The sequence below is a fragment of the Tachysurus fulvidraco genome, chromosome 5 (assembly GCF_022655615.1).
Source record: "Tachysurus fulvidraco isolate hzauxx_2018 chromosome 5, HZAU_PFXX_2.0, whole genome shotgun sequence".
NCBI lineage: Eukaryota > Metazoa > Chordata > Actinopteri > Siluriformes > Bagridae > Tachysurus > Tachysurus fulvidraco.
The window spans coordinates 10,158,955-10,180,034 of record NC_062522.1 but is presented as its reverse complement, the minus strand read 5'-3'; the positions used below and the strand labels follow the sequence as shown (position 1 = coordinate 10,180,034).

At 38.6% G+C, this 21,080-nt stretch overlaps 1 protein-coding gene across 26 annotated transcripts in view; it reads left to right on the top strand.

Moving 5' to 3' along the window:
• The first annotated feature begins 239 nt into the window (after positions 1-239).
• The window catches only part of dock7 (dedicator of cytokinesis 7), a 68,671-nt gene continuing 47,830 nt past the window's right edge, over positions 240-21,080 (top strand). For 21 of the 26 annotated variants that reach the window (XR_007140505.1, XM_047813102.1, XM_047813101.1 and 18 more), the window contains exons 1-11: positions 240-394; positions 10,691-10,793; positions 10,982-11,157; positions 12,170-12,238; positions 16,112-16,241; positions 16,367-16,579; positions 17,955-18,040; positions 18,126-18,192; positions 18,399-18,548; positions 19,361-19,441; positions 19,542-19,704. Coding sequence is in view for 25 of the 26 variants with exons in the window: in XM_047813102.1 (XP_047669058.1) it covers positions 240-394; positions 10,691-10,793; positions 10,982-11,157; positions 12,170-12,238; positions 16,112-16,241; positions 16,367-16,579; positions 17,955-18,040; positions 18,126-18,192; positions 18,399-18,548; positions 19,361-19,441; positions 19,542-19,704 (1,393 nt within the window). In the remaining variant the exon portion in view is untranslated. The remainder of the gene's footprint in view (positions 395-10,690; positions 10,794-10,981; positions 11,158-12,169; positions 12,239-16,111; positions 16,242-16,366; positions 16,580-17,954; positions 18,041-18,125; positions 18,193-18,398; positions 18,549-19,360; positions 19,442-19,541; positions 19,705-21,080) is intronic. The other 5 variants (XM_027147372.2, XM_027147371.2, XM_027147368.2 and 2 more) reach the window with 1 other exon arrangement.

The following is a 21,080-nucleotide window of genomic DNA, read 5'->3' as shown; positions in this document are numbered from 1 at the left end:
AAAATAGCATTATACTTAACACAATGTTAGTTTTGTCCTAGTTAGAATTATGTTGTTTGTTAGATTGAGTTATTATTATTTTTTTGTCCTTAGGAGTTTCATTCCCATGCCTTATTACCGTAATGTCTGGTCTTAGATACAGATTTAGACTGTTTTGAAAATAAAATGATCTACAAATCTGTTTTTTTTTACGAATCTATTTCGGAGAAGTAGTTTGGAGCTGTTTGAGATTTGAAGGTATGTTAGTGCGCTTCTTTTCGATGTTTTACGGTATTTTTCCCGACCGTTTCTCCCGTTGTACCGTTTCACACTGGAGCGGTTTCGGGAATCCAAGCAGTCAGTTAGCGGCTACAGCAATGGCTGAGCGCCGCGCCTTCGCTCAGAAAATAAGCAGGTAAGAAACTGTTTATTCAGCGTATTTAAAACGCACAATCCTTTTCCGTTTTTATTTAGCTGGTCTCTTTGGGACGGTTGTCTTCCATGGACCTTAAAACGGGTCCCAAATAACGGCCTACGGTCGTTTTATGGGTTGTTAGCATTAGCGTTAGCATTAGCCTCAGCCTCATAGATATCTACGTATATCTACGTGTAGACATCTATGCATTAGCATTAGCGTTAACATGAGCGTTAGCATTAGCATTAGCACTGTTGTTGTAGCCCGCAGTCAGAGAGAGATGCCCGAGTGACCCACCCAAACCACACGGAATGATGGCTTTGTGCTCTCGTATACGTGTTTTATTCACGAGTTACATCATATTTACTCTAAACGAATACTCCAGGGATGTAATTTATGTAACCAGACCATGTCGTTTTTATGGATTTAAAAAGAAATCCTGCAAAATGAAGGTTTACTAAAGAAACACTGATACATAAGACACAGAGAATACTAGTGTTTACTCCATGTGTAATAAATAAACTACCTCCTGTCTAATCAGTACAGTTTATAGTGTTGCTTGAGACTTGGATCAGTGGAAAAGTGTTATGTGATGATTTGCATCTCGGTTTCATTGTTTATTGTAGAAATTATGTGTCAAAGCGTTTGTTAGATGATTCCTGATTGACAGCTTGCTGCTTTGCTCAGGATCGGATCGGATTTGATTAGATATATTTTCAAGCAGTTTACACTGCTTTATGAAACAGAGCCTTTATTTATCAGAGATTAAAACAACACAAAATAAAAATCATTTATTCTTAATTATCCACACATCTGACTTTGGTTATTCACGCATCAAACTGGTCCTCCTTCTAGTCTGGTTTCTCGTAAAGTGGGATGATGTGGGGATTTAACAAGGATTGCGTTAGAGCTTCATGATGTAGAAATATATGTTGCATATGTGCGGCTGTAAATCGCCAACGTGATGCAAGATTCACTCAGGAATCTTGAGATACGGGATTTGTGAAGTTTTCCGATCTTGTCCTGCAATGTATTTTATACTCTTGAGCTGCTTCAGATGTTAAGGATCTCACATACCAAATTGCCTTAAAGCATACGGATGGTGCACGTCTGTTCTTTTTCGTTCTTTGGCAATAAAATCTTGCCTTTTAGGATTCTACGATCAAATCGGTACTATGTTTCAGATGATAGAGATTTTAATATCAGTATTGCAGGATTTGTGTTTCTCTGGATATTCACGATACCAACGATTCTTTAAGGTCCTATGGTTAAAGTTGCATTTTGTTCAATTTGGATTATTTAATTTTTTTCCCCTTCTGAATTTCTCTCGAAATGTTAGTCTTGGCCATTTTCCAACTCAAAAATCAGGTTTCCTTTATCTTTGAGAAGGATGAAAAAGGAATCAAACGCTTCATCTGAGACACAGAGACAGAGTTTCAAATCGTCACCTTTTTTTTTTATATATCAGATCTTTATGAACTGAAGGACATGTAATAAATTCAGAGGAAAGTGCTGTCCATTCTCTTGTGCGTTCAAGAGCTCACAGATGCCTACGATTGACTTAACTCACTGTGATTGATGAGGGGGAGAGAGAGAACACCATTCTCCAACCCAGAAAGCATGGACAGTTTTGCTCTTTTTGGTTTTAACCATCCGTGTTGTAAGGATTCATGGTCTCTGGACTATGGGGTGATTCTCTGAAAAACACAGTTATTAAATCTAAAATATCTACTGATGTTTTCACACCCAGTCGAAAAACTCAGCATGGAGTACCGATTCTGGGCTTGTACACACACACACACACACACACACACACACACACACACACACACACAAACACACACACACGCACACATACTTCTATAATATATTTTGTCTATACAACTTTGCAAATATGATTTTTAAGCCTGTAAGGCAAGAAAGATTATAGATTCATACTGTGTAGCTGTTGCATGGCTACCAAGCAAGTTAGTTCCTGTTATCAGTTACATAACAACAGCTACAGTAGATGCAGCTGTTACTTTATCAGCCTCTCTTTAGTTTCTGTTTATTGAAATTAATGTGTCAAAGAAAAAATTCAGAGATAAGACCATGTCCCTGTCTCGAGGACTTGTCCCTGTCCCTACGACTTGACCCTGTCCCTGTCTCGACGACTTGACCCTGTCCCTGTCCCCATGACTTTCCCACTGCACAAAACTCACTTCCTGTTCCAGAGCACTGACACCAGAGACTCCTTGCTTTAATGTTTCACTAGATCACAATTATATGTTTTTGTTTGGTAAGTAAAGAAATATTTTAGCACAATTTTTTTGAAATCAGTAATATTTTATTTCAGTTTATTATTAGTCTTAGATTATCTGACGTCACCCATCATCTCTGTGAAGAGTTGTTACTATGGAAACGGTACGTTTTAGAATAAGCACTGTCGTAGAAAATGATCGGACGCATTTCAGCCAAACAGATTCGAGAATCTAACCTCTCTGTTATATAAATGGATGAAAACAGTAACAATGTGAATATTTTTATCCACTTGTTTTCCTTTTTAGAAAGAGTTACTTATCTTAAGGACCCCTTTAACGGCAACCCAACTCAGTGACGTCTGTAATCTGTGAGGGTGAAATATAGACTTTAAAAGAGGAAACACGTGTTGTTTTTCAGGAGGATCTGACTGAGCCTGCAGTCTGCTTCGGTGCCCTGTGATCATTCCTGAAACCCTCTTTGTCAGAGGATCAGATGTTTCAAATCGCACACATCTGTTTGTGTTACTGTGTTTCTGTCAGGTATTGCAGAGATCACGGTGTTTCTTTTGAAACTGTTTATTTGCCCATGTCAGGAAAATGAAAACAAATATCATCATAAAGAGGAACAAATTCGGCTAAAACGTTATGATAGTCCCTAGTTTTTTATTTTATTTTATTTTTATTTTAATAAAAATCGTTGTTGAATTTTTACTTACTTTATTTTTGGAAGATCCACAACAGTAAAAGTAGCTATTTGGAAGAATATTGGACAGTAAAAAGGGAACCTGTGTACACTGTACAGTCTCTCCAGGTAATTAACGTTAAACCAAGCCGACTCTGTGATATCTGGTGGATCTCGCAAGTTTTTCAGTATGACCACAGATTTTCCCCCAGATTCGGCCTGACACACGTCACATGACGTCATCCTAAAACACATTCGGTCAAAGCACTCTGTCTTCACTGGTTGGAGTTTAAAAGAAGAATCCTATGCTTGCAATTTCACCAATTATAGTTTTACACAAAAAATGCTGAAATAGAACTTTTTTGGCCACAGCAATCAAAACTAAACCTAGAGACACTGACTGAAGCTTCAGATTCCTGTTCATGGCTGACAGGATCGAACTTCTGGGTGGACATTTCCTCTTGTAGCCTAATCTGTCTACATGTTCGACATGTCCTTTCTGACATGCTTTTCTGCTCATCAAGCTTGTAAAAAGTAGTTATTTGAGATTTCATAACCTTCCTGTCAGCTTGAACGAGTCTGGCCGTCCTCTTCTGACCTGTCAGGTGGGCATTTCTGTTTTGTTTTTCATGCAGTTGTACAGAGATGTAAACTGTAGAGACAAAATCGTGAACCATGAAATCCCACGGTCACGACAGTGTAGACTAGGCTAATAACGCTATCAACATTTTGATCCATGCAGTTATCAGTTTGTCAATGAGTTTTTGTTATTGTTTATTATAAAAAATGACTTAAGTATACCCGGTACACATTTTAGCCAGTGAGACTGATTGAAATACTGTTATCCAAATCTGCTTCTAACACAAGACCAACAAGATCCTGCCTGGTTGTTTCTGGATTGCTGTGGTTTTATGCAAAAAGAAATAAAAAAAAAAAAAAAAAAACAGTGGTGGCTGCATTGATTTATATTCGTGTTGCTCTAAAGCTTCCGCATTGCCGGACGCACTGTGTTATTGGAAAGGGTTTTCTTTGTGGTGATATCAGTGTAGTCAGTTATTTATATATAAACATATATAAAATCTGAAGTGAGAGGTATGAAACGGAACTTCGTACTTCTACAAATAATGTGGAAAATTTGGTGGAAATTATAAGAAAATATAATAGTGCAAGCCTAAGTGTAAGTCTCTGAATAAGTGTGTTTAAAAAATCCCAGTTTGGAAACTTTCCAGTTGGTTAAGAAACGGAACTTCGTACTTCTACAAATAATGTGGAAAATTTGGTGGAAATTATAAGAAAATATAATAGTGCAAGCCTAAGTGTAAGTCTCTGAATAAGTGTGTTTAAAAAAAACCCAGTTTGGAAACTTTCCAGTTGGTTAAGGATGTTTGCTTGTATTTAAATTCATTTGGACAGTTTCATTTTATAGGGCCTTTTTACACCTGGTCACTTCGTGTTTTCTCTGATCCGATAGCTATCGGATTTGTTAAAACTGTTCCATTTACATTAGGCCACATAAATGTGTCTTGGCAAATCGGATATCAATCCGATCTTTCTACTCCCGCCCAAAATGCAAATATATTTTACCTCATTTCTGTTTCTGGCACGACTCATGAGTCACTTGAGGAATATAGCGCTGATGTATGTGGCTTGAAAATCCACATGCATTTACACCTGTCCAGTTTCGTCTAAAATGCGTCCCAGTGGTTTGAACCATCGGATTTATATCCGTCTCAAACGTTTCGGGGGCATTTAGACCTGGTCTTTTTACCATCAGATAGTTATCTGATCACAGAAAACACATGAAGTGACCAGGTGTAAAAAGCCCCATAGACACACCTAACATCCTCTTAAATCACTATGAGGAAACATTCAATGTTCATACAGTTATAACTTGGCTTTCAAGCAGTTATGTCTACGTACACATCTACACAAAAGGAGATCATGCCAGTCCTTAATAACAGTAACTCTAGTAAGTATTAGTTGGGGGTGGTGCTTTGTGTACATCAGTGCGAATGGGGTCTGTATGCATAAAAATTTTCAAATCTTATCCAGCTCCACACATTTACCTGTTAGTGACCTGTTTTTCTAAATGTTTTATGGATAGAATCTCTAGATGCAGCCCAGTGGCAGATGATGTGGTCCTGTTTGCTTCTTCGTGCAACGACCAAAAGGCGAAACGATCAGTTTTATACTCAATCAATCTTCCAACCCTTACCTGTGATCAAAAGCTCTGGGTAGTGCTAGAAGGAGTGTGGTCAGGAATAAAAGTGGCAGAAATGGCAGAGTGTTTGGGCTCAATCATGAAGAAAGGGTGAGGAGCTCAGACGCTCCTAGGAGCTAAAAGCCGAGTCACTGCTCCTCTGTGGTGAAAAGAGATAGTTAAGGTGGTTCAGGCACGTGTTTAGGCTGGTTCTTATAGATTCCCTGGGGAGGTGTTTCAGGTATGTCCAACGGTGAAAAGACCCTGAGGCAGAACAAAAGATAGCTGGAGAGATTATAGCTCTCATCTGCCCTGGATTAACTTGGGTTAACTAGGGGAGTTCTGGACATCTCTGGGGAACTAGGAAGTTCTGGACATCTCTGGGGAACTAGGAAGTTCTGGACATCTCTGGGGAACTAGGAAGTTCTGGACATCTCTGGGGAACTAGGACGTTCTGGACATCTCTGGGGAACTAGGAAATTCTGGACATCTCTGGGGAACTAGGAAATTCTGGACATCTCTGCTTAGACTGATGAAGAAGTAGATATATGGGTGGTTGCCTGATTTAACTCTAAATCAGATTATATATTGTGACATTAACAGCCATTTTTGGACAGGACAGCAATAATCTCTGATGTCTAGATGATCAGTCTTGACATCTGTCTTAAATTATCTAACTATTATGGTTTGATAAGGAAGGCTTTTGATTTATTCACCAAATGCTTTTGCATTTTTTGTTTCTGGGCTTTGATGAGAAGTTTAAATCGGTTTGGACTGATGGTTCGACATCACCATATGTTTTATTTTCCTAATTTATTTTTCCTAAGGCTGTAAACTGGTCTTGATTTTCATATGACCAAATTTTTTTCAACAGCCAGAAACGTTACTGTAGAATCAACCCTCTCATTTTGGGATCTTTTTTCCACACGGCTTTTCCTTTTGGGATAGATTTATATTTTTACTTCTTTTTTGATCAAACTATTATGGTGACAGGAAGAAAAAAGCACTAAACCACCATCTTATTTTGCACTGTGTGGGAATTTTTAAACTGCTATTTTCCATGTATTTGTACCAGAAAAGAACATGGATATGGCTAATCATAATAAGGATTAGACATTGTTTATTGCGGAAAAATCATTTCTGCTCCTATCCCTCAAAGTTTGGTTTGTTTCTGCTTGAACTGTTTCCCAGTCAAGTGCACAGTTTGTACTGGAAGTGTCCCAGCACTCAGGCCATGAAACGGGAATTGAAAGTTTTAACCTGTGTCTTAATAAACACCAGGCACGAGAGCTAATTTTCTTCGGTTTGTCAAGGAATGCCTAGTCTAAATAAAAGCCTGTCCAAAATCAACAAGGCCTCTGGCCATGTGGTGTCAGCTCTGTAACATCCTCTGTTTGTGGGGGATAAGGACTTGTTATATGCACATTATGTATATTATGTTACTTAGTCTTTGACATACTGACATTGCAATGATACTGAATCTCTAGTGCACACTGTATCAAACGATTACATGGCAAAATGAGTCCAGTCTCTGGTAGAACAATGGAGGAATCACCGCATCAGACTGTTTCTATAAGTGTCTAATAATCGATTCATCGATAGAGACTTTAAAAGCACTTTTGTACATTGCTCTGGAAAAAAGTTGTCTGCCAAATGCCATAATTGTAATAAGTGTAATCATTTCAGGCAAAGTTTGTCTTCAGTCATGTTACCTCAAGAGGTTGTGCACATGTTCTACTAAGTCTGGCTGCAATAACCACTTAAGCAGCTAATCACAATTATATTAATTTGAGTGCTGCTTAACATGTTTATAACTTAAGCAGAAAGAGGTCACGTCATGTAAACATCAAAATAGGTTTTATACTAGGGAAAACATTTTGTCTATTAACCATTTACCTCTAACTGATAAATGAGAGTGAGCATTTTTGTTGATTGTGTTTTATGCTACAGATTTTCTCTTAAAGGGTGAATATATTCATTTATATATTATATATTTATTATATATTCTTTTTCCAATACAGATATTAAAACCTTACACGGCAGCCGATATGGATATCCACCAAATATTTTTAGATGTTTATTAATAAATAAAATAAAGTCTAGGTATACTAGGTTAATCTAATAAAAAAACAGTCAAGTCTCTTTATATGTGAACACTTCCTGTTCCCAAAATAATTTCCCCAGTCCAATCTTTAGAATATTCGCTACAGGATTGAAGTCACTTTGTACACTTTTTTGTGATTAAATATTCAGTCAATCCTGTACCAGTCCGGGGTATTGAATTAGTACCATCTCTAATATGTATTACATGAGGCATGCCGGATAATCTCTACAGTTCAAGCGACAATCCTATGTTTAAGTTATGTTTAATATACAGTACATACTTCCCTACAGTAGCCTGGCATCACATACAGGTTATATTCTCAACTCGTTCCCAGGGATAGGCATTAGATCCACCATGACACTGATCAGGATAAAGCTGTTAATGCCAACTGGTTGTATGTGTGCTATAATACTGATTAAATATAAAAATACAAGTGGGGTCTAAAATTAATTTTAAAACTAAATATTTAATGGCATTCCTGAAACTGACAGCTTTATTTTTTTATTTTATTTTATTTTATTTTATTTTATTTTATTTTATTTTATTTATTTATTTATTTATTTATTTATTTATTTATTTATTTATTTATTTATTTATTTATTTATTTATGGAACACCTTTTTTACACTTTTTTTGGGCCTATGTGGCATGCTTATATTTCTAGTATAACTTATTTACTTTTGCTTTAAGGAAGCAGAGAGTCTGGGTTTGGTCCAAGGGGGTTAGGGGTATAGTTTGCTCAGTTTTCTTGAATAGATTAAAAACCCGGCAAACAGAATAGTGGTTGAAGTCTCTAGTCTAATGTTTTCCTCACAACAGGAATGAACCAATGGCCCTTACTTGAAATGTGTAGATGGTTTTAGCTCAGGGACTATGACCTATGTACATCTCAATTCACTCTCTCACTCACTCATTTTCTACCGCTTTATCTGAACTACCTCGGGTCACGGGGAGCCTGTGCCTATCTCAGGCGTCATCCGGCATCAAGGCAGGGTACACCCTGGATGGAGTGCCAACCAATCGCAGGGCACACACACACACTCTCATTACATCTAAATTCAATACAATTCAATTCAATTCAAGTTTATTTGTATAGCGCTTTTTACAACGGGCTTTGTCTCAAAGCAGCTTTACAGAACATAAACATAGAACAGAAGGTAAAAATATAGAGAATTAAGTGAAAGTGAAAGTGACGTGACATACAGCTAAGTATGGTGACCCATACTCAGAATTCGTTCTCTGCATTTTGACCCATCCAAAGTGCACACACACAGCAGTGAACACACACACAGCAGTGAACACACACACAGCAGTGAACACACACACAGCAGTGAACACACACACACCGTGAACACACACACACCGTGAACACACACACACCGTGAACACACACACACCGTGAACACACACACACACACCGTGAACACACACCCGGAGCAGTGGGCAGCCATTTATGTTGTGGCGCCCGGGGAGCAGTTGGGGAGTTCGGTGTCTTGCTCAAGGGCACCTCAGTCGTGGCCGGCCCGAGACTCGAACCCACAACCTTCGGATTACGAGTCAGACTCTAACCATTAGGCCACGACTTGCCCCACAATATAGTTGATATAGTACAATTAATATAGTAAAAAAATTCAAGATATATATAGTTCACAGTGTGTATGTATGTATGTATGTATGTATGTATGTATGTATGTATGTATTTATCCCCAATGAGCAAGTCTGAGGTGACTCAGGCAGCAGTGGCAAGGAAAAACTCCCTTAAATTGGTAAGGAAGAAACCTTGAGAGGAACCAGACTCAAAGGGGAACCCATCCTCATATGGGTGACACTAGAGGGTGTTATTATAAATATACAGTCAAACAGGTTGAATTGGTGTAAAGATCACATGGAGTTCAGATCTCCTCTTGATATCATATCACCAACTGTAGCTGGTAGATCTGTAGATGTCTCAGGATTCTCATAGAGTCAGCCTCATCTCAGTGGAGGTCCAAAATCTTCATTGCACAGAAGACAGTCGGAGCTGGTACAATGTCTGGATGCCTCGGAAATGTTAGTCGCCACCTGACCATCAAACCCATATGTACTTTCTGAACATACTAATTCAAGAGTTACTTGAATAACCTCCACGCCAATGAAAAGATTTTTCATTAGATTTTGCATATACAGCATTTGGCAGATGCCGTTTATCCAGAGCGACCAACAAAAGTGCTTTGAAGTCTCTATCAAGGAGTACATCAACACTGATTCACTACGTCACAGACTTAAGATACCATCAACCTACACCTCTGTTGGGATCACTGTTTGTTTTATATTTATTTTAACTAAACACAACTTGCTCCAAAACGAGCATTAGTGAGATCTGGCACTGATGTTGGGTCTGGAGATCAGTCACCACTCCAGTTCATTGTAAAGGTGTCTGTTGAGGTTGAGATCAGGGCTCTGGGTTGATTACTGAGTTCTTTTATATCACTCATGACATACCATGTTTCCATCCGTTGTCATGTTGGAACATGTTTGACCTTTTGGTTCCAGTGAAGAGAAATTGTAATGCTGCAGCACACAAAACATTTAGACAATTGTGTGCTTCCAGCTTGGCAACAGGCTTGTGAAGAACTATGTACGGAATTAATGGTGGGAACAAATAAATTTGGTTGGAACTAACATTTAAACTTGTAGTGTATATGAACTTTAATGTTATATAAAACCCTAACTAGTTATATAACCGGTCCTCTCATTGGCCAAGAATAATCCCTGATATCTTCACTAGTTCTCTGTGATTCACAAATAAAATCTAATGGGAAAACAAAAAAGCTTTCAGTTGCCTGTGATGTCAGGATTGTAGGCCATTTCATCAGTACATTGAGTGTAAGCCTTTTGTATTTCTGTGGCTGATTTGTCACCAAGCCTTTTCTGTTGTATAAAATTGTAGGTTGTGGCAGGAAGATTTTCAGTAGGGTTTGTTTCATGATTTTTGATCAAAGTGCCATATCATGGGATATAGTAGTTGTCAGTTCAGTTGATCATTCGTTTATTTGTCGCATGATGCTCTAACTTGTCTCACTATGTTTCAGGACTGTAGCTGCGGAGGTGAGGAAGCAGATCGCTGGTCAGTATGGAGGTTCCCCTCAACTCCTCAAAAATCTCCACATGGGGGGAAATGCAGCAAGTAACTCGGTATGTATACCTGCACCTGGCTCTCCTCTTTCTAATGTGCTCGGTTTTTAGCTTTTTTAGCAGTTATATCATATTCATATTATCTTTTTAGAATGTTGGCCCTTACTCATTATTAGAGAAAAGGGTCCATAGTGTTTTTTTTTTATTTCTTGCTTTCTCTTTCCCTTCGTCTTCCTGTCTATCTCTAGGTGCCATTGACCGAGGCGGTGGAGCCGGTGGACTTTGAGGAGTATTTGATCACTCATCCACCCATCATCGAGTCAGGACCTCTGAGAGACCTCATCGACTTTCCTCCAGATGATATTGAAGTCATTTACACACCCAGAGAGTGCAGGACACTGGGCCAAGCAGTGCCAGAGGAAGGGTGAGCATGTCATGTGTTCTCATTTCCAGTGCACTTGAGATGAGTGACGTTTTGTCTGTGATTAACAAAGTACAATACTATCGATGCTACTGCTATTAATAATAATACTCTATCGACACTACTAATGCTACTACACCTATTATTATATGGATACGAAGAGTACTATCTGTACTGATATTAAGCTTCTACTATTGCGATAGTTTTGCATTAATTTTGTTATAGTGGTTTATATCAAAAGAGAGTTTCAAAAGATCGAGAGGGAAAAAAGATCAAGTGGGAATAATAGATACTGTATAAAAATGAAAAATATAATTAATATATAAGTACCACAGTCTCAAAGTGGTTTAAATCAAATTCTATATTAAAAAGAAAATTTTACTACATAATCCTGTCTAAGTGATAAGATGTACAGACAAGACTTACAGAGGTTTTATTCAGTAATCTGTCATTTTGGTGCAGGGTATAATTCAGTACCAGTGGGTCTTTATGGTTCGTTGAGACTTAAGTCCCTTAGCAGAGCTACTTTAGTGCTCGGTTTTTCCTCTTTAGTCCTGGTTTTTAAGCTTCCCACGCTGTCTGCTCACGGGGTTGTTCAAACAAAGCCTGGTTGTTATCCTTAAGAGTAGCTGGGGAACTCCTCCATATCCTGCCTGATTCTCATATGTACAGCTTGTCTCCCTGCTTTACTAGCTGTAGCTTAGACTCAGTCATTTCAACTTGGCTTGTTTCTCCTTTTTTCTGTCCCTTTTGATTAATGCATAGTTTACTTTATTATCAAAAAAAAGGAACTGTATTTTCTTAGTGTCACATCATGTTCTAATATAAATATTGTGTTCAGGATTTGATTCAGTAAAGATGGACGAGCTTTTCTTTCGGGACCGAACGGTCTTTTCCCGTGATGAAATTTGTGTTACTATTAATAGGCCGAGTTCTTTAGGCAGCTGTTTTTATACTTGTGGTTAACGTAGTTTATGTCGATCCCTGTGTGACTTCTTTTTCTTAATCACTTCAGTGACAACGATGCACACGTACGTGACTGTATCCGATCCTACACCGAGGATTGGGCCATCGTCAGCCGCAAGTAAGACACTCGGATTTCTTTTTTTTTCAGATTTCTTTCTTTTTGGAAATACTGTACAAGTGTAATGTTCAATACAGGCACTATAAAAACATTAATTATTTTAATAATATTCTGAATATTATTTACAGTATAACACTAGTCACAGTGTTACACAAAGCAATGGGTATATATACAGTTATACAGTATCTCACAGAAGTGAGTACACCCCTCACATTTTTGTAAATATTTTATTGTACTTTTCATGTGACAACACTGAAGAAATGACACGTTGCTACGATGTAAAGTAGTGAGTGTACAGCTTGTATGACAGTGTAAATTTGCTGTCTCCTCAAAATAACTCAGCACACAGCCAATAATGTCTAAACCGCTGGCTACAAAAGTGAGTACACCCCTAAGTGAAGATGTCTTTTTACACCTGGTCACTTCATGCGTTTTCTGTGATCCGATAGCTATCCGATGGTAAAAAGACCAGGTGTAAATGCCCTCCGAAACGTTTTCGAGACGGATATAAATCCGATCGTTCAAACCACTTCAGGAGGTGGTCTGGGACGCATTTCAGATGAAACTGGACATGTGTAAATGCATGTGGTTGTTCAAGCCACATACGTCAGCGCTATACTCCTCCCAAACGGAATACGTCACTCGCAGGTGACTCGCGAGTCGTGCATAGCGCCAGAAAAAAATATGTTTTCCCACCAGCGCTGTCTCCGATCTTACACCCAGGCGTCTCGTTGGGTCTTGAAATGCACTGCTGCCGCCAGCGAAAATGCAGCAAACAGTAAATGCTGTTTTTTGTAGCAACCGCACACACCAAAGCGTGTTCCATTTCAATTAGCCCGGAAATGAGGTAAAATATATTTGCATTTTGGGCGGGTAGAAAGATCAGATCGATATGCGATTCGCCGAGACGCATTTATGTGGCCTAATGTAAATGGAACGGTTTTAACAAATCAGATAGCTATCGGATCAGAGAAAACACATGAAGTGACCGGGTGTAAAAAGGCCCTACATTGGACCCAATTAGCTATTTTCTTTTCCTGGTGTCATGTGGCTCGTTAGTGTAACAAGGTCTCAGGTGTGAATGGGTAGCAGGTGTGTTAAATTTGGTGTTCTCTCTCTTATACTGGTCACTGAAAGTTCAACATGGCACCTCATGGCAAAGAACTCTCTGAGGATGTGAAAAAATGAAGAGGACTCCAGTGGCAACCTGTGACGCTCTGGTGAACTCCATGCCCATGAGGTTTAATTCAGTGCTAGAAAATAATGGTGGCCACACAAAATATTGAACTTTCCCAAAAAAAAAAAAGGTCCGTACTGAACTAGAGTCTGTAGGTGTGTTGAACTGACAGTAGTGTGAAGTGAGTGGTGAAAACTATTCTGTGCTGTGGGGGCGGTGCTTTGTGTTGGACTACTGCAGAGACAGATCATCATCCATTGGCCTGTAGGCTGCCCACCCAATCAGAAGTTAGAAAACATGCTGGTATTTTCTGTGTTATTTTTCCCTTTGGCTAAAATAAATTAAAAAAAAAATCTACCTTTGATCGAGTGGGCAAGACCTAAATTTGAGTGGCTCACTGCTGCTGATGGCCCAACTTTTGCCTCTCAATTTTGGCTACTTTGGTTTTAGGAGGACGTGGGACAAATACGATGTAGACTTGTACAGACTAGTGATGTGATCATATCAGCAAACATGCAGAGTCAAAATACAAGAAAGCGTGAACACAAACATTACCTGTGAGGTTACACAACAACACAAACAGAAAGCAGTAAAGGCTTATCTCCTCTCATTCACACGAACTGGGATGTATCCTAGAAAAAATTCTTTCCATAACATTGTTTTCTTTTTTATGTCTAGTGTTATGTCCATGTTTCATAACACAACTCAAACTTTCAATCCCTCGTCAAACTCTTGTAAAAATCACTCGAGAAGCCCCTCAATAAAATAAATAAATAAAATGTATGTTTTTGAATGGGAGCATAGTATTGTCTTAGATGAACTGAGCACTCTTGATCATCTAGCTTTCCTGTTCTCACTCTGATTTTGCCCCTGATTCTCTCAGAAAACTTGTATTTTTATTTTCTCTTAAGCTGGTGTGTGTTGTACATTAGTCCTTTCTTTAAACGTGCTATTTAAGAATAATTACAGGTTACTCCTGAGTAATTACACTGTCCTCAATCCACTGTAATTTCATCTACAGCGTTCTCAGCAGTCTCGCTTGTATAGCTCATGTTTCTTGTGCAGCTCCATTTGTCTTACTTTTTTTTTTTTACCACTTGGTAGCCTGTGATCTGGAAAAAGGCACTTTACAAGCCACCTGAAGAAGTTTGCTAATAACCAAATCACGAGGATTCAGGACCACAAATCCTTGTAATAAAAGGTTTCGTCTAGTTTAAATCGCATGATGATTAGGACTATGATTATAAACTGCAGTGCTTGGCTCCATCCTATGCAGTATGAAATTTCAAAGCAAGCAGCTTTCGAGTTCTCAGTGTTCAGTAACTTAACAGCAGTTCTCACGGTTATATTACTGTGTAGTATTTATTTATTCTTTATTCTTTAAGTACTGAATACAGATTGAAAAGATGTTTTTTGACAAAAACAAATCTGTAATTGTGAATCTGATGATGATTGTTAAGGAGATGTAAGAGTCTTTATCGTCAGTGCTTTGTTTTAGTCAGAGATAAAGCTGTAGCTTAGTTTTCTGACACAGAAATGTTTTTACGATGGCAGACATTGCATTTTGTGAAATTTTTAAATTTTTGTTTATCTTTTTCCCCATACTGGTTTCAAGGGCAAGACTGTCTGTTTTACAGCCACTGTAACTGATAATAGGAACTAACCTGTTTTTCCAGACATCCCATAACATGAAATGTAACTAGATGTATAGAGTGCCATTCTTCAGAGGTGGGGTCTTCATTGTTTGAGAAATGCTTCAGAAAACTGCGTTGAGCCGCCAAACAAAACGACCGTGTAGCCAATGAGCAGAAAGGGGCGTGTCTTGTCAATATGCTGCGGAGAGAGTGTTCAGTGCGCATGTGTGACATTAGCAGAAAGCGGTTTTAACATTGACATGGAGGATAAAAACAAAGACAAAATGCGAAGAAAGGCTTACGATAAGGCAAGAAGTAGGACTCGTGTTAATATAGGATCAACTTTCCAGCGCTAGAGAGAACTGAACGTCTTCTGCGTGAAACGGAGATAAATGTTTCACAGTACAACACACAGTACTACAAAAACACATTTGTATTACTCATTGAGTTCATTTATTGATAAAAATATCCCCTCGGTCAGCTGCCCCAACAGGTTCTGCCACAATACTTGTCTGGTTTATACTTGGGTTATACTAGCCTGGTGTATATGTGGGGCAGAGCTATCAAAACAGGGGTGGGACCCATTTGGGTTAGGGGCGTGTTTGTTTTGGTGATTTCAAATGTCAACTTTGGCTTTCAAACAAAGGAGACCCTGCCTTTTAATAAGAAATTACAGAATTGTTGGCAAATTGCTGTAGTATAAGTGGACTAAAGGTCTTCAGGGTTTGAGAAAGATAAACCACATTGGGGTGATAACGGCATAACACTATCCCATATTAATATCAGTGCTTATTGACTGGTCCATTTTAGACAATATTAAGGGAAGTTATTATTATTATTATTATTATTATTATTATTATTATTTATTTATTTATTTTTTTTAAGATATAAGGCTCCATAAAAAGATTCTACCTTTTAGCGTTTAATGTAGTTTTTTTCTCAAAGTAATAGTTTTCTCTCAAACATTTTTGTTTATTTGTTTGTTTACACAAATAGGCTATCGTAGCTCAAAATAACATTTTTCACCAAGCGTCTAAAGTGTGATGTTAACTTCTGCCACAGGTACCATAAGCTGGGTACAGGCTTTAACCCCAACACACTGGACAAGCAGAAGGAGAGGCAAAGGGGTTTACCCAAGCAGGTCTTTGAGTCAGATGAGCTGCCGGACCCCAGCAGCTATCAGGACGATCAGGTAAAACACACACACACACACACACACGCAAATTAGCATACAAATGGGAATAGGGAATTATGAAAAACAAACAAATGTAAGAGGAGATATCTTGGATAATTGATCATTTGTGTATATTTTTACAGGATGATCTGAAGCGCAGGTCCATGTCCATAGATGACACTCCTCGGGGTAGTTGGGCTTGCAGTATATTTGACCTGAAGAACTCCCAGCCCGATGCTCTGCTCCCTCACCTGCTGGACCGAGTCCCGAACGAGGAGATCGACCGGCATAATGAGGAGCAACGTAAAGGCAACCGTCACAGAGAGCTTTTCGCTCTGCACCCGGCCCTCGACGAGGTGTTCTAATGATTTCACTCTTTACACCTGTTCACTGACACACCTTTAACAGCATAGTTAGTGACTAAACCTAGTCTAACTAGCAAGCTAAAATCACACCTGTCACTTGTAGATTGTCTCTTGTAGTCAGACTGTATCAGCTTTATACAATCTCCAGAGGCACTAACGATCTCCGCTACGTCTTTTTTTTTTTTTTTTTAAGAAGTTGTATGAAATTGTAGCTTTACTTCTCTTCCCTCTTTGCTGCTGTTGCTGAAATCGCAGACCTCTGTGACGCATAAAGACCTTTACATGTTGAACAGAAATAATTGGCTTCTGTTTCCTGATCGCACATCACTGATTGAAGGCTATTCCATATTCTGCACATTTTTGCGGAATATTTGGCTGCTTATTTGTTTTACGCTCCCATTTACTCTCTGACTGGGCCCTTACATCAACCGGCTCACCGCAGGGGTGTGTCCTTTCCACCCCCTTATTTATATTCTGTGCACTAACGACAACTGATACTTTGTGAAGTTTGCTGATGATACGGTTATTGTCAGCTTATCGAACAATGAGGAAACTTCACACGGTTCGGTCATTGATCGCTTTGTTACATGGTGTCAGGATGCCTTTCTTGAACTAAATGTCTCTAGGACCAAGGACATGTGTATTGATTTTAGGCACAATGTCTCTAACACTGAGAAAACTAGTATAAATGGTAAAGAAATAGAGGTTGTTACAGAGAGTAAGTACCTAGGATCCATTACTAATGATAAGTTGTGTTTTGACTCAAATACCAGTTTGCTTTGCAAGAAAGGCCAGCAACGCCTGTATAGTTTGAGGAAGCTGGCAAAGTTTAATGTGGCTTTTGTTGAGTCAGTTGTCACCTTCTCCTTAATCTCTGGTATGCGCCCATCACTGTAAAACAAAAAACTCCCTTTCGAGGTTAATTAAGGTGAGCAGCAGCATCACAGGTAATAGACAGAAAGGTCTGGAGGAACTTTAACAGAAGTAGATGTTAAGGAGGGTTGAATCTATCCTGTCAGATAATTCTCATCCCTCATAGGCGGAATTTCAGATGTTGCCGTCGGGGTTACGTTTTAACCTCCCAACATTCAGAAAGAACAGATATACGCACTCTTTTGTGCCTGCAGCCATTCTGCTTCTCAATTCTACAACGAACCATAGATAACTTTACTATTTACTGATTGTTTATTGTTTTTATTATTTTAACTTATGCCTGCATGGTAGACAATTTTTGTATTGGTATTGTGTGTGTGATTTGTTATACTGTCTGTTATACTATCACAACGAATTGCCCCATTGGGGGACAAATAAAGAATGAACTTGAACTTGAACTATTTCTTGATACTTTTTTATTTTTATTTTTCAGGAAGAGCCAATTGAGCGTCACTGTGTTCCTGATGTTCCAAAAGAGCACTTTGGACAGAGACTGCTCGTCAAGTGCTTGTCCCTGAAGTAAGTAAAGGACAGTGTGTTAAAAACATCTCTATTTTTTTACAGCACTATATTATGCTTTCTCCTCTCTGTTCTACCTTTTAAGGTTTGAGATAGAGATCGAGCCAATATTTGCAAGTTTGGCCTTGTATGATGTCAAGGAAAAGAAAAAGGTAAGCTGTGATACCTGTGCTTTTAATGAAAACATTGACCCTGATGCAAAGTTGCTCATACTGGCCTTTACACGTTTTCTAACACTAGGGGGCAGCAGTCATCATTTAAAAGATGTCCTTACAGTGTGCTTCAGGGCCTTACAGTGTGCTTCATTTGTAATTCTATATTGTTTGTTTGTTTCTTTTTTCTTTTCGTTTTTCTTCAGATATCAGAGAACTTTTTCTTTGACCTGAACTCCGAGCAGACCAAAGCAATGCTGCGTCCTCACATCCAGACAGCTGCTATCTCCACCCTGGCCCGCTCTGCCGTCTTCTCCATCACCTACCCCTCCCAAGACGTCTTTCTGGTCATAAGGGTTAGTTTTTCCTCTTCTCTTTTTTGTTATCTTGTCTTTTCATCTTTCTTATTTTGTCTCTTCTTGTCTTTTCTTCTCTCTTATCTTATCTTGTCTCCTCTTCTCGTCTTGTCTCTCTTCTCGTCTTCTACGTTTACATTTGCAGCATTTGGCAGACGCCCTTATCCAGAGCGACTAACATTTATCTCTCTTATTTTTATATGTGTTGAGGGATGTGGTATCTCAGTGGTTAAGGTGTTGGGCTACTGATCGGAAGGTCATGGGTTCGAACCCCAGGTCCATCAAGCTACCACTGCTGGGCCCCTGAGCAAGGCCCTTAACCCTCAGTTGCTCAGTTGTAAGTCACTCTAGATAAGGGTGTCTGCTAAATGCCGTAAATGTAAATGTATAATATGTAAATATGCATATATATTATTCTCTTCTATTGTCTTCTATTGTCTTTTCTTCTCTCTTGTCTTGTCCTCTTTTCTTCTCTTCTTTACCTCAAGTTGTGAGCAGATACAGTTTTTAAACATGTGCACAGTGGCTTTGGATTTATTTATCTCAAAGAACAGAAAATCCCAATTAGAATTGAGTATTCAACTGTAGTATAATACGAGTCTTTGTTTTGTTATAGTTAAAATGATCCATTTCAAGATTTATTTATTTCTTTGCTTACATCAAGGTTTAGTTTCTTTTTAGCCTTCATATTGTCATCTAATTGAATGAAACCGAGCAATAGACGAACTGCTGACATCAACATAGTGTGCAGAAAATGAGACTTGAAATATGCAGCAGGTTTAAGTTTTTAATTTTTATTGTTCTGTGTGTAGCTTGAAAAGGTCCTGCAGCAGGGAGATATAGGAGAATGTGCAGAGCCTTACATGGTCTTCAAGGAGTCGGATGCTGCAAAAGTAAGAATTTTTATTAATAAATCCACCCGCGTCCTCTACCTCTTTGTTTGCAATGATAACTTCATTTGCTACAGCATGATTTGTGATCATTTCTTTGCAGAATAAGGAGAAGCTGGAGAAGCTGCGTGGTCAGTCGGAGCAGTTCTGCCAGAGGCTCGGTCGCTACAGGATGCCCTTCGCTTGGACCGCCATCCATCTGATGAATATCGTCAACAGCGCTGGTAGTCTGGAGAGAGACACAGAGCTGGAAATGGGACTGCCAGGTCAGCCTACTCAACTGCTCAAAATACTTTCTCTGCTGGTGACAACCTCTGGAATTAGAAAGATTCATTTAGATGTAGTTACTTCATGGACATTCACATGCAAGCTTTAAATGTTGTATGAAGGTACAGTTTGTAATGTGTACAAATTTATTCTATACATTCAGTACTCAGTGCTTTATCAGAACTGTGATTGATGATAATGCCATGTGACGTTTTCTTTGATAATTCCATAGACATTTTCAGCCAATTGCATAGTGTTGACTGAGGGCACGGGCCCAGTTTACACCATCAGTTGTAGCCTGAGTAAAAAATGCTTCTTGAATTAGTAAAGCCCTGTGCATATAAATATTAGTTTTGGCACAGCAGGAGCATTCGTGCTTCACACCTCCAGGGTTTCCTCCCTGACCCAAAAAAACATGCCAGTAGGTTACTTTAAACTACAAGTAGGTGTGAATGAGTGTGTGATTTGTGTTTGCAAGGTATCTTGTAATATATCGGCATCCCATCCAAGCTATATTCCTGCCTCACATCCAGTTTTCCTAGGCACTGGATCTTCTGTGACCCTGATTAGGATAAATCACTTGCAGAAGACAAACAGCCTCAGAGATACATTTCTTTTATTAATTTATTTGTTTTTAAATATTTGGAGAATTGTGCTGTTATACTGAATTACCTCTTTGCATTTAGAAAGTATTTTTTTTCTCCTTTTAAAGATCTTAAAGAGACCTATTATCAGTGGCTATGTACTAAATAAGTGGCAAGAGGAATGGAAAGCATGGTCGAATAACAAACTGTTTGAAATACACCCAGAAAATACTAACAGGTCTCTAATACCTATGAAATCAAGGTTCGATCAGGTGACCTTAACCAGATGTAGAATCGGGCATACAAGACTGACACATAAATACTTGCTGAAAGGAGAAGACCCAATCCAGTGCTTGTACTGCAGCATTCCCCTTACTGTCAAGCATATTTTGTTGGACTGTCCGGCGCATAATGACCACAAAAGGTTATTTTATGAGGCCGATTCATTTAAAGGGCTATTTTACAAGGTCTCATCAGGAAAGGTTTTAGAGTTTCTGTCATATATTAATGTAAATAATTTAATTTAAGTCATCTATATTTGTCTATATTTATTTCTTTGTGATTTTAGGTTATTTTAGTTCTTATTAACCGTTCTTGCCAGGAAGATAGCCTCAGTAGCTGACATGGCAGTAAATTATAGCAACTAACTAGCTAAAGGTCTTAAAGACAACAGACAAGAAAGAATGAAATAATGTCGATTCAGTTTTATCTGTATAACATTTTTAACATCGGACATTGTCGAACACAACAGCTTTAGAGGAATATAAAAATTTTGAATGGAAATGGCAATG